We start from the raw sequence: 13342 nt of genomic DNA on the forward strand, positions 1-13342 counted from the left end.
GGAAAGGTCTGAAAAAATGTAATTGTTAAAAAGGGCACTCATGTCTATCCATGTTACTGTGTTTGTGTCCCAAAAGTGATGTCTGTACATAAAAATCTGTGATAGCTATAATGTTGTTTAATAAAGGCTGCATGTGGAACAGTCACACTGGACCCAGCATGGTTATTTGAGCTGAAGACCTATGCCTTTGTTTGTTTTTTTATTATGCATCTTAGGCTTTAAATTTGACATGGATAGTTCTCTGTTACTTTGAAATTCATCCATGATATAGCCATTTGTCCTATCATCAGGTGACATGAATGATTGAGAGAGGAACTCATCATTAATGAAATGAGGAAATGCTCGTGCCATTTTAGTACCCATGCAAAAAGTCATGAACTGTATGCAGGATTATCTATTTAATTATCTATATACTGTATCTACACTCTGCCTTACAGTATATGAAGCATGCAATAGAACCATTTTTGGTTCTATATAGCACATTGTACAGTATACATACTGTATCTTCAGCAGGTATAGGGTAAGTACAGTATACTTGTATATATCCTGTGTATACTGTGCTTCTCCTCAGCTGAACAGACAAACCATTTACTGATCAAGATTCAGCTTTGCATGAACATTTGTCCGCCCATTCATCTACAGTAGATGCCATTGCTGCAGTGAAATTCAAATGTAGGTATCTATTCAGTGCAGATGACTGGAACAGTCTCTCTAGGGGCTGCGCAGATCCCAGAGCATAAGCCCTTTAAAATGAGTCAAAAAGTGCCATCTGTCTGAATACAGTCCACATGGTATATTACTGTACAGGCTTTTAAACAACATTATAGGCAAGACATTGAAGCGCACACATTAATGGGTCGGCTCACTGCTCCCTTATGCCACACCATACAGTAGCTGTACTTTTTAATGCACGAGAACTTTGCCTTTTGGAGTTTTGAGCAAAGATCGTAGAGCTCTATGGTCTTTGGTGTTTTGAGCCCCCAGTTATCTTCTTCCAGGCAGCGCTTGGACAACTTTGGTTGTTTTCAGACTTTGCCGTTTGCACTTTCCCCGCCACACAATTCAGGACGCTTTGTGTTCACACTGCAAAAACTGCTTATCTAAGTGTTATCAATCTTATTTCAAGATGAAAAAATCTAGTTAGAATTGTTTTCAGCATAAAGAGATGCACTTAGTGCTTTCTCATAGTCATTGGACTTAATTTATGAAGGATATGACTTATTTTATGTCTTACGTCTCATCCGGAAACAAGCAAATTTGTCTGTACATTTGTTGCATTGATCATTTTAAGTCATTTTAAATTAAATCAAAATAATCTTTTGAGAGAAAGCTAAGTTCCTTATTCAATCTAAAAAACAATAGCAAACAGATTTTCTTTATCGTTATATGTGATTAATACCACTTGTTTAGATGTGTATGTTTTTACAGTGCACTGTGCATGTTCTCAGCCACCTGTGTCCTTTGTCTCTCTGTTCTCTTGCCTCATCCGTTCACCTTGGCATTTCTCATCGCATGTTGCTGAAGGATGGAGAAGAGAAATCAATCGATTGACAGAGTACAAGCCTGACAGAACAGGCTGCACCGAATCCATCTTACTACAACTGTCTCGTGTCGTGCCTATGGCACAAATGCCTTCACCACAATGGCCCCTGGTCAGTTGCTCAGCTTGAACAAGTGCAGGATTAATCAAACCAGACATGAGTCTTATAAAGCATTACATGCACACCACTCACTTGACCAACAGCAGCTGACTGCACTTAAATCTCATTCATTTATGATGTTGTCATGTGACCTGCTGTATAGAATACAAGGGCATGGCTTTTTTTGTTGTTGTTTTCATTCCATTGATTGGATGCTCCCTAAGCTTTACTGATAAAAAAAAGAAACATTGCATAACAAGATCGTAGCTGATTCAAGGTTCTAGAGCCGTCTGGCAGAGACCCATCTGAGAGTTGGCCAGTAGGCTATCTGAACACAGTGCTTTATGCAGCAGGAACTGTCAAAAACAAGGGATTATGATGACTGAGGAGCTGCACACTTTTAAGTGCAAATCAACACTTTAATAATGACAGTGTAATGTAGTGTTAAGTGCTGTTCATTTCAGCTTGCAGTCCTGCAAGAGCGGGAAAGATTGTGGTGTTGGGCAAAACAGCCCTGCACACTCCTCACCAGATTACCAGAGGATTATCCACTGGAGATAACATAAAATATTGCACAAAAACAGTCCAGTTATATGTATATGGCATAAACAATACAATATCATATAAACGGGGGGCCTGGTGTGGTAGACGATTTTCTTCAGCGTGCAAAAAATTGCAAGAGCAAATCTCCACTGTTCATGAATGGTACTGGCATGACGACCAGCCTATCAGAGGACAGCATAGTTGTAGGATTCTCCATAGCCCGCCTCCCTCATGTACTTCTCAATGTCCAGTGGCTCGGGTACACGGAGCACTGTGGTGGCGTTTGCACTCCTCTCTCCTGATTGGAGCTTTCTTTGGACTTCGGCCAATGAGGCGCGGTTTTGTGGGCTCCACTGACAGCAGGCCTTTATGATGGCGTAGCTGTAGAAGCAAACAGGTTGCCATGGTTATTATTATTATTATTATTATCATTATTATTATCATCATTATTATTATTATCATTATTATTATTATTATTTATTACTATGGCTGTATGACACTTGACACTGAATAAATTCACACTGTTACTGAGAACAACACAAAGACCTGCGGCTGCACACGAGAATGAGTAGCTTACAGTGAATTGGAACAGTGTGCTGGTCGTTTGAGAGTGCTGCCTCTCTGAAGATGCTGGAGGAGCTCATTTGCCAGGATCCTTGGAAAAGGTGGATCACCTGAGGGGGGAGAGGAGAGGAGAGGACAGGAGAGGGGAGTAGAGGAGGAGAGGAGAGGAGAGGAGAGGAGAGGAGAGGCATGAGTAAAGGTTTAAGGACATACTGCTTTATGGAGGTAAATGTGGCCAATTCCTAAAATGTTGCTTGTTCATATCCTATTGGCAAGATCTTTTTTTTTTAGCCCTGGCCACCCCTTCCCCCTCCTGTAATTCAATTTCAAATGATCCGCTGTTAAAGTCACATAGAAATGACATGTTAATTAAACTAATTTGTAAGCATGTATCACGCTATTGGCAAGATCTTACGAGATTGTGAGATAATCTATTGACGTGCAGATAAAGTCATCAAAACTCCACATCTTGACAGAAATACAACAGCATACTAGCATACAACAGCATACTTACTGTAGTCTGACCAACTTTTTGAAATTGTTCACTGTTAAATTAATTATTATTGTATTGTTTTCATTTGCATGTCACTTTGAACAAAGGTGTCTGTCAAATAGCCATAACCATAACCATATTACTGCATAAATATACAAGTGTTATGTTTGTATTTATCATTATTTACAGTTTTACCATTTACAGTATAGCCAGGACGCTTGAATGAAGTGCTATCAATTGAGCCTGTAGGGACAACTGCTTATTGCTCAATGTCGAGTGTGTTTTCTGCGTGTATGACACATTTCATACAATTCGCAGAGAATTTACTATATGTCAGCCCCAAAGCACCACTAAAAACAGTGATGACAGGACAAGATAAGCTATTCTAACAAGAGCTTCCTGACTGTCAGAACAGGAAATTGCTTTGTACACTCACCCAGGGTGATCATTTCGTATAAAAGAATGCCAAAGGACCAGCTGCAAGCAAACACACAGATACAAAATGTTCACTCATGGAGTCAAAACATACCTCTGGACATATCAGACTCATACAAACGTGTCACATCTACATAATCTCATACTGGTCATACAATTGAAGTACTTCAAGTGACACAGCTGCAGTTCTCTGAGTATCACAACTGCAGTTTTGGAGGAATTATTTGCTTTTCACATGCAGGAAATGCAATATTTTAGACATAAAAAACAACATACGTAATACACTACGTAATACTACTACCCTTTACTGCAGAAATGCAATATGTTGAACATGAAAGTGTGATATATATATATATATATATATATATATATATATTAATTTGTATTTAAGTATGTGTTGTTATTATTGCACTGTACATAACAACAGTTATTTTTGTAAGGGTATGCATAGTAAGCTTAGTAAGAACAGTGAAGTGTTGTTAATGTTTGATTGCATACAGTAGGTGCAACAACATCTGCAGAGTGAGTCTCAGTGTTATCTTACCACAGTTGCAAGACTGAGTATCTGTGACACTGCGTTCGGCTCAGTCCAGAGGTACTCACATGTCGCTGTTTTGACTGGCAGGCCTGCGAGCCAATGCCTCTGGAGCCTGCCACTTCTTCAACTCCATGTCCTCCAATGGGCCGGGAGTAGTGGGCTGTGACATCCTCCTGTAGGCGGGACCCAGCCCCCATAGCTTGGCCGTGAGGTCCCGGCCAACCAGCACACTCCTGGCTCCGATGTTGCCATGGACACAGTTTTTGCTGTGCAAGTATTCCTTCATTGTAAAGAGAAGGTAGGAATATTTACATTATTAAAGTGAACGCTGATTTCTAACCTGGTGACACATCTGACAGATTCGTTGAGCGCACTATAGTTATGTGCCCACTTTTACAGTAACGCTGTTTTAAGAAATGTTAATGTATAGATTCATGTGCAGACTGACAGGGTCTAAGAATGTGATTATTGTGTCCATAGCTGATGTTTCTAAGAGTGACACAAGGTACACATCTTGCTTTTGGAAACACTGGACCTGATGCCTGTATATGTTGTATAAATGATGCCTCATCTGCATTTTTCTTCAATGTTTTATATTTCTATATTTGTACTGTGTTGTCTCTATGGACCTTGGTGTCTTGAATAAAGTTGACTGATTGATTATGCAGAAATGTATGGATCAGTGAATTGTTCACCAGATGAAAACATACATACCAAGGCAGATGCTACGTGTCCGCTCATGGTGAATATGTGTCTCTCTGTGATATCACATGCTGGCCCTTCTGCGGGGTGATCCTGGGGGAAAAAAACACCAAAAGCAAAGGAGTTTCATAAAAGATACATGGATCACAAAGAACAATACAGTATACTGTAAGTTCTATTCCTGTAATCCATTCACAAGGCCCAGGCACAGGGTGCATTTAGATCTCCCTCGTGGTGATCCCATGTGTTTCCTGAGGTGTATTGGTGTAAACAGAGATAAATGTTGTTACACTCTGCTGAGGGAAAAAGCAGAGGTAGTCCAGCTTCAGAGAGTAAAAGTCCTACCACATATCTGTGCCAACCAATCACTTAAACCAGCTGATTCTAATTTATTACAACTCTTCAGCCAGGTAGAGCAGCTAATTGACAAGATCACCTGTGGTAAGTGCACAGCTACAATAGAACCAATACATGATACATTTCTCCTCTCTGTGTCCTTTCCCCATGACTATTTTCTTCAGTAAATATAATATAAATATAGGGACTCTGGTGTCCCATCTCCCTTGATGTTTAGGTAAACAAACATCTTGTCTCCATAAATAAGCAATCTTTCATTTATGACCAATATGCACTTCGGCTCACACACATCAAAGGAGGTGTATAGTTTGTAGTGTTGATACCCAACTGAGAATACAACACAAACATGTTCTCTCATCATAACCTATCCCTAATGCTTCATAAGTCCATGATGCTGTATGTGAAGTATATGCATAGATATTTCCCAGTGAAGTGTGTCCCACCTGTCGACACTTCCAGAGGAAGCCTAGCAGGTCTCTGTTCTCGAGCTCCTCGATCGCAGTGATGAGGGGCGTGCGGCTGAACACCACGCCCATTAGGCTGGGCAGGAAGGGGTGTGGCCCCAGCTCAGACAGGAAGTTGGCGAACCCCTGGAAAGCCTGGCGATCTCTCGCATCTTCTGTTTCTGTTCACCAGAGGGAAATTAATGTTTAATCCTCCTTGGATTTGCTGCTTTATTTGACCTTTTTATATTTTCTAACATCATGATAAAAATGTGAAAATGTTTTTAACATGGAAATCGAAAGCTTCTTATTTATTTACACAACATGTCTATGTAAAAGCTGTCACCTTTTCACCTTTAATGGAAAATAAATGACTTACTTTAGAATAAACATCATTACAAGGAACTGTATGACAGCATTTCATTTTTATACTTGCGTCTGACATCACAGGGCGTGCACTCACCTTTCAGCACCCTGAGGATGACGTCTCTGCGGTCCAGTCGGGCGCGGTAGAGGGTGACGACATCGTCCGCCTTCACGGAGAAGGACAGGGGCAGTGGCCGGACCACCTGGAAGGTGCCGTGCTGCCACTCAGTGGGCGGACGTGGTACTGCAGGGGCCGGTGCAGGGGTGCTGTGCCTCAGTGGGAGGACCTCATGCTCCAATGGGTTTAACTCAGGAGGAGCTGAGAGAGGGGGACAGAGAGAGAGAAGGAGAAAGAGAGAGAGAGGGATGGAGAGAGAAGGAGAGAGAAGTAGAGAGATATAGAGAGAGAGATGGAGAGAGAGAAAGATAGAGAAGTAGAAATAGATAGAGAGAGGGATGAAGAGAAAAGGAGAGAGAGAAAGAGAGAGGGATGGAGAGAGAGAAGGAGACAGAGAGAGACAGAGGGAGAGAGAGGGAGATAGAGATCGAGAGAGAGAAAGAGGAGAAAGAGATAAATGCATTGTCTAGTAACATGTGCCCTTTATTGAATTGATAATACAGTGAGGGATTCCATGATAGGCTCTATCTGAGTTGTGTTTATTTATAGGTTGAGCTTGTTTTGCAGTTTGGCTAGTCTGCCATCTTAGGGTTGAACAAGAGTCTACAGAACATGATTTCAACCTGAGGGGAACATTTATAGGCACCATGGTCTCCTGTACTGTAAATGCTCTCAGGCAATAATGGCATTTATGTACATCAGTTAGGGGGACTGGGGAGAGGGCTTACACATCACTACTCTGCAAGCAGGCACATACACACACACACACACACTCACACACCCCGAAGTGTGTGTGTGTGTGTGTGTGTGTGTGTGTGTGTCTGCACGCGTGTGTATGTCTATGTATTAGTAGTACATACACACTCACGCGCACATAGTTATACACATACACTTACACGTATACACATCCATACACACACACACACATTTTCAATTTACAGTAATACACATTCACACACACACACACACACACTCTCTTTCTTGTCTCCCTACCGTCAATCCCCTGCAAGTGCTGGCGGTCCCTTCTGTGGGTGGACCTGTGGCGGTGGCCTTGACTGTGCCTGTGTGGCTGGCTCTGTTGATGGGGCTGGTTGTGATCGGGACCATGGTGTTCATGATGACCGCCATGGTGTGGGTGATGATTGTGAGTGGGCCTATGGTGTTCATGGTGATCGCCATGGTGTTGATGATGGTCTCCATGGTGTTGATTATGACTTCTATGGTGTTGATGATGACTTTCTCTGTGCCCGTGTGTAGCCGTATGATGATTTTCAAAGTGAATGTCCGTGGGTGAGCTTGGAGCAGGGGCGGGTTTCTTTGAGCAGAAGCGTAAAATGCACAGGCCCAGCAGCACGATGAGGAACATGCCCATAAGGAGCGTTGGCACCACTATGAGCTCCACCTGGTGAACTCTAACCACTACAGACAGACAGACAGACAAAGAGATAGACAGACAGACAGACAAAGAGACAGACAGACAGAGAGATGAACAGGCAGAATGAGACAGAGCAATTTTTGATGCATGCTGCACTAGTGATACAGGACACATTTTACTGACATACTTTCACCACTGGAGGGCACTACAGAAATTTGTAAAATGTGTTTATACTGTACCCTATGACCTCTTAGAGGAACATCAGGTCACTGCTCACAGTCCACTGTGTGCTCTATCTTTGATTTGTATTTCTCTCTCAAAATATACATTTAAAAATGAATTGTTTACACACTTGATATTCTTCATGTGAGTGTAATTCTTTTTTTACAGTTCTGTTTGCATTCCATATTTGGGTTATGGTTATGGTTATGGTATTTAGCAAATACAAATAACAACAATACAATAGTTTAATTTAACAGTAAACTATTTAAAAGTTGTTACTACATTATGGAGAAATTATATAATAATAAACAGCATTGTCAATTCAATCTATAGCTTAATGAAAATAACTAAATACTATAATATATAAACCATAACACATGATAAACACTTAATAAATTAAGTGCACATTGAAGATATGTAACAGGCAATTGAACAGATATACTGTATAACAGACCGTTTGTGCCTCATATTTGTCATTATTCTGTCATCTATCTCCTTTCAACACTGATCTTTAGTCATGATCTTAATAGCCAGGTAATCCCCCTACCAGATAGGCTATTAATCTTCCGTGACCAAAGACCATACAGTGATAGCAATATTTTTACACATCATTCTATGAAGAAATTGATTCTCACAAACTAGTCAGATTTGCTTCATGTTTTCAAAAAACATCACTCTACTGTCCACAGAGATTTAACTGAATATTCAACTTCAGTTTCATACAATTCTTCTTGAGCAATCACTGAACACCACCTTAACCAAATGTAGCCCCTAAACTTAGTCATAAATGATGTAACTTGAGTGTAAACAAATAGTTTTGTGATAATCCGAGCATCTGTAGCCTATCTGTATGTGTGGGTGGATTATGCAAATAAAGTGTGAAAAATCTTCTGACACAACTCTGCATGACATTTGACTCACCAGGGTGACACAATCGAAAAATATATTTAGCCTCCAGCCCTCTAAAACTACAATTTCTTGTGTCAGTTTATTCAAGAAAGGATTACATAACTGCCTGGAATTACCTCACTCATCAAGTGTTTGTAGGAGACACATTTCTTGAATTCCCCTTGGGGATCAATAAAGTATCTATCTATCAAATGTGAGACAGAGAGACACATTTGAATTAAGAATGAATGAATAAATAAAAAACATTTTAAGACAGATGAAGCTCCAGTGAAGCTTTATTTAAATGCAGACATTGTTCGCCTACACCTTACTTGAAGGGATCTACGTGAACGTGTCATAAACATTATAAACAGGTCATAAACGTTTATGACATAACACTTCTGACATTAATTGTCATTCGATTTTTGTTATGTTAGGGTTAGGGCTAGGGTTCGGATTAGGTTTAGGGTTAGGGTTAAGGTTTATGTGTCATGACAGTGTCATGTGTTCATGACAGTGTCATGACCTTGCTGTTATGTAGGTACCTTCAAATAAAGTGTCATCCATTATTCTTTTTGGTAAATAGTTTCATCTTTATTATTGTATTATTACTCGATTCATAGCAAATGTGGACTAGAATTGATCAACGCATCCAGTGTAAATCTAAAGACTAACCCAAAAAGCCACACACACTCTCACACGCTCTTGTATTCTCCAGTCTGCTCACCTGTATAGGACAGGCTTGGTGTGTGACAGCACGCACACACTCTCACACACCTTTGCATAATCAGGATGTTTTCACCTGAAGAATGGGCTGGCTATACCTGCCGCAGGGTCTGAATGTCATACATGAGTAACGTGATAGCATGTATCAGCTGTGTCACGAGTTGCCTCATGATTTTGGACTGAAAGGTGTGGCGCATTAGAGACCGCCCATCACTGGGGTGAGGTCCCCAAGCCTGAATGACTTGATTGGCCCTGAAAAGCCATTCTGATGATAATGGGCCGAAAGTTGGGCGTCATCACTGTGTTTCGAGGGAAAACACCGAGAGGTGGGGGAAGGGCAGAGGTGGAAAACTCCAGCTTCAGTGAGTAAAAGTCCTACCACATATCTGTGCCAACCATTCATTTAAACCAGCTGATTCTAATTAGCACAACTCTTCAGCTAGGCAGAGCAGCTAATTGATGAGATCACCTGTGCTAAGTGCACCAATAAGTGAACCAATACATGATTGGACTCTTACTCATTGAAGCTGGAGTTTTCCACCTCTGGGGAAGGGACGATGGAAAGCACGAGGGAATGCCTCTCTTACCACATAGCCTGTCTCCAGATGCACACTGGTCATCCGGGTCTGTCGAGTTATTCGTGGAGTTCGACATCCTGAGGAGACAATTAAAGCATCATCATCATCATCATCATCATCATCACCATCCTCCTCATCCTCATCATCGTGACTTCGTGACGTCGACATCATCGTATGTTTCTGAGTGGACTTTCTCTCTCACACACACACACACACACACACACACACACACACACACACACACACACACACACACACACAAACACAGAAAGACAGAGGGACCCCGTAAACATCACCACCACCACTACCACCACACACACACAAACACACACTGCATCATATGCACAATGAGTAAAAAAAGCCAGAAACTCTATACTTCTACACATTACATCATCAAACGTACGTTGAAGTGTTGTTTTATCACAAACCAAATTGCATGCTCTCTGATTTTGTCTATTGCTATCAATGACTGGGTATGTACAGAACAGTCACTGATTGATACATGATATTTGGCAAATGTACAGTAGATGTATAATTAGTCACACACCGAACATGTGGTGACCTTTGAACTCCAGAGTATTCTCCACAATCTAGCACTAGTCATAATTAAATCTTAATTAAGTCTTTATGGCTTTTATGCAAAAGCTTTTCCTGTTAGAACTCTCTCTCTAACACACACACACACACACTCACACACACACACACACACACACACACACACACACACACACACACACACACACACACACACACACACACAAACACACACACACACACACACACACACACACACACACAAACAAACAGAAAAAGAGAGACAATGGGCGTTTTCAGGCCGACAGAGAACTGTGTTGGTGCCGGTTCTCGCACCTAATCTCGAACCGGCCGACATGTTCAGGGCCAAAATCAGAGCATTCTGGAACCGAAAAGTTGGTTCCCGATGCGAAAAACTTGTTTTTTTCTAATCTAACCATGACGACAAGGTACAGCAGGTTGATCCGGGCCATATGCGGCAAAATAACAAAAAGGAGATTGCCATCTAAGTGGCAATTCAACACCCCCTGTCGATGACGCATCATGGGTTCACTTAAATAGTGTGAACGCGGGTCGATCACCTGTAAGGACTTTGGTTCACAGTGTAATTGGTGCGGGAACCAGCACCGGCACCATTCTGGCCGGCCTGAAAACACCCAGAGAGAATCAGAGAGATTCTTCCTGGTTCCTGGAGGGACATTTCCTCATGGCCTTGAAGAAACTCAACTGAATATCCAAATCCCCAGCTCACTGGTGGTCTCTATGGCACATCATGTGATGAACACACACATGTCAGGGGGAAAGAGGAAGTAGGTGCTGGGGTCCATACCCGGTCCAGCTGGAACTGTACTGACTGTCGGGATAATTTGACTATCAAATATGGAGGCTGTGTGAATTCAGTAGAATTCAAGGAAAACAATGCTGTTCTTTTAAGCTATAATAACGACTGCAAACTCATTCTGATGCTGCACCAAGGCTCGACACTAATGACTGCACGGTTGCCCTAGGCTACCAAAATGTTACAAGTGCCAACCAAAAACTCATGTCTGGTTGCCAAGCTGGCAAAGCTGGCAATCACCTTTAAACGTTAATGCTGAGCCCTGATGCTGCATAGACTTAAAATACAGAAAATGAAGTCTCTGACATTGGCAGCACACGCCCAGAGCACTGCTGGCTACCCCTCCTCTCCTTGCCTTGACTTAGCCTATGTACAGTACCTGCTGCTGCCCTGGCATGTCCTAGTCGCACTCAAGCCTACATTGGTTATGCCTTGGTTGTAAAAATGAGAGAAACTCAAAGGCACTCTTGTATAGGCTATATTATTCTTGCTTTTTGCTTTTTTCATCTTAATTTTCCCATCCAAAGAGCACCTCAAACAAACTATTTCTGAGGCCAAGAAGCGCTTCTAGACAAGCGTTGTGCTTTCATTGTTGTAAGTCATTTTGTTTAAAAGCGTCAGCCAAATGATTAAATATAAGTGTAATGTGATATGTTGATCGGGTAGGATTTTGGTCCTTTTCTTCCTATTTTCACCGCTCTAGATGTACTGTATGTGTTGTTGTATTTATCTTCTTACCGTCCTGTGAATTCTCATCTTTACTCAATTCTCAATCTCTGATGTTTTATTTGTTGTTTTGCTTGTTTGTTTGTGTGCATTATTTTTTTTTTTTGCTTTTTGCTTTTATCTAGTATTGTGTAACAGTAAAGTGCTCCGAATGTAAAGCACTCTGAGCTACATTCTGTGTATGAAAGGTGCTATACAAATACAGCTTATTATTATTATTGTTATTATTATTATTATTATTATTATTATTATTATTATTATTTTAGTTTTAGTTTGTATGACTAACTTTTGTATCTTATGTATCCTTTCATAGCCTCTCTGCTTGTTAGCATGTCTGGGTGACAATCTGAACATTGAATCACTGGACATGTTCACAACTATGTCATCAGGTATCAGGTATCAACTATCACCAGGTGTTTGTGACCTTTATATCACATCATTGCAGCAGTGTATGTGTGTGTGTGTGTGTGTGTGTGTGTGTGTGTGTGTGTGTGTGATTTGAAGACGTTTGCCAGTCGGTGCCCAGTGCTTCTTCACTGTTTACGCTAATGTAATGCCACTGAACCTGTTTGTCTGCATGTCTGTCATACTCCATGCAGGCAGTGCAGATCTCCAGGCGGGTTTGGGAAAACTTGCCTATGCACTTTGTTGAATAACATAAACAATATTTTGAGTGGGAATACTTGCAGTCGTTTAGTTCTCTATCATACTGTCATTTACCTGTAAGATAAAAATGGCTCAGAATTTGAAATACTTAATCTACATCATTATTCTGCTTCACGAGGCATGCATTTTCCTCCGTAGGTGTTCGTGTTTTGCTTCGGATCAGTTGAATAGAAGACAGTTGAAACCACTGTTACTGACCACAGATACTTTGCATTTACAGTGCTGGTTATAATATCCTTGCTTCTCATAATTGTTCACACATATGACACATACAGCTTGTAGTTCAACAAACTCAGCTACATTATGGTGACTAACATGAAGTAGTTCTGTTTTGGTATTTACCCTCAGAATTAAAACTAAATGACTCATGTGGTCTGTTCTACTGACCATTAGATACCACTTTATTTTGTCAATAAATACGGAAGCAGTTAGACAGAAGCCTTATACAGTATATCCACCCACCCACACAAATGCTTCTACTTAATTAACAAAAAGAAAGAAACTCACGTCTCATGCTTTCATGTCAAGTCTGAATTCTTGAGATATTTGTCTGAATGTGAGAATGGTAGAATCCAGTAAAAATATCAAAA

The 13342-nt window shown here is 41.0% G+C and overlaps 1 protein-coding gene across 1 annotated transcript in view; it reads right to left on the bottom strand.

The window, feature by feature from the left end:
- Positions 1-135: 135 nt before the first annotated feature.
- The window catches only part of styk1a (serine/threonine/tyrosine kinase 1a), a 13336-nt gene continuing 129 nt past the window's right edge, over positions 136-13342 (bottom strand). The window contains exons 1-10 of the mRNA XM_062529859.1: positions 13260-13342; positions 9998-10065; positions 7193-7618; positions 6179-6400; positions 5716-5897; positions 4928-5008; positions 4279-4493; positions 3677-3717; positions 2761-2857; positions 136-2564 (exon numbers count right to left, since the gene is read on the bottom strand). The exon at positions 13260-13342 is cut by the window's right edge and continues 129 nt beyond it. Of these exons, the coding sequence (XP_062385843.1) occupies positions 2369-2564; positions 2761-2857; positions 3677-3717; positions 4279-4493; positions 4928-5008; positions 5716-5897; positions 6179-6400; positions 7193-7618; positions 9998-10064 (1527 nt within the window). The 5' untranslated portion in view covers position 10065; positions 13260-13342 and the 3' untranslated portion in view covers positions 136-2368. The remainder of the gene's footprint in view (positions 2565-2760; positions 2858-3676; positions 3718-4278; positions 4494-4927; positions 5009-5715; positions 5898-6178; positions 6401-7192; positions 7619-9997; positions 10066-13259) is intronic.

The sequence above is a fragment of the Sardina pilchardus genome, chromosome 24 (genome assembly GCF_963854185.1).
Source record: "Sardina pilchardus chromosome 24, fSarPil1.1, whole genome shotgun sequence".
NCBI classification, from domain to species: Eukaryota; Metazoa; Chordata; class Actinopteri; order Clupeiformes; family Clupeidae; genus Sardina; species Sardina pilchardus.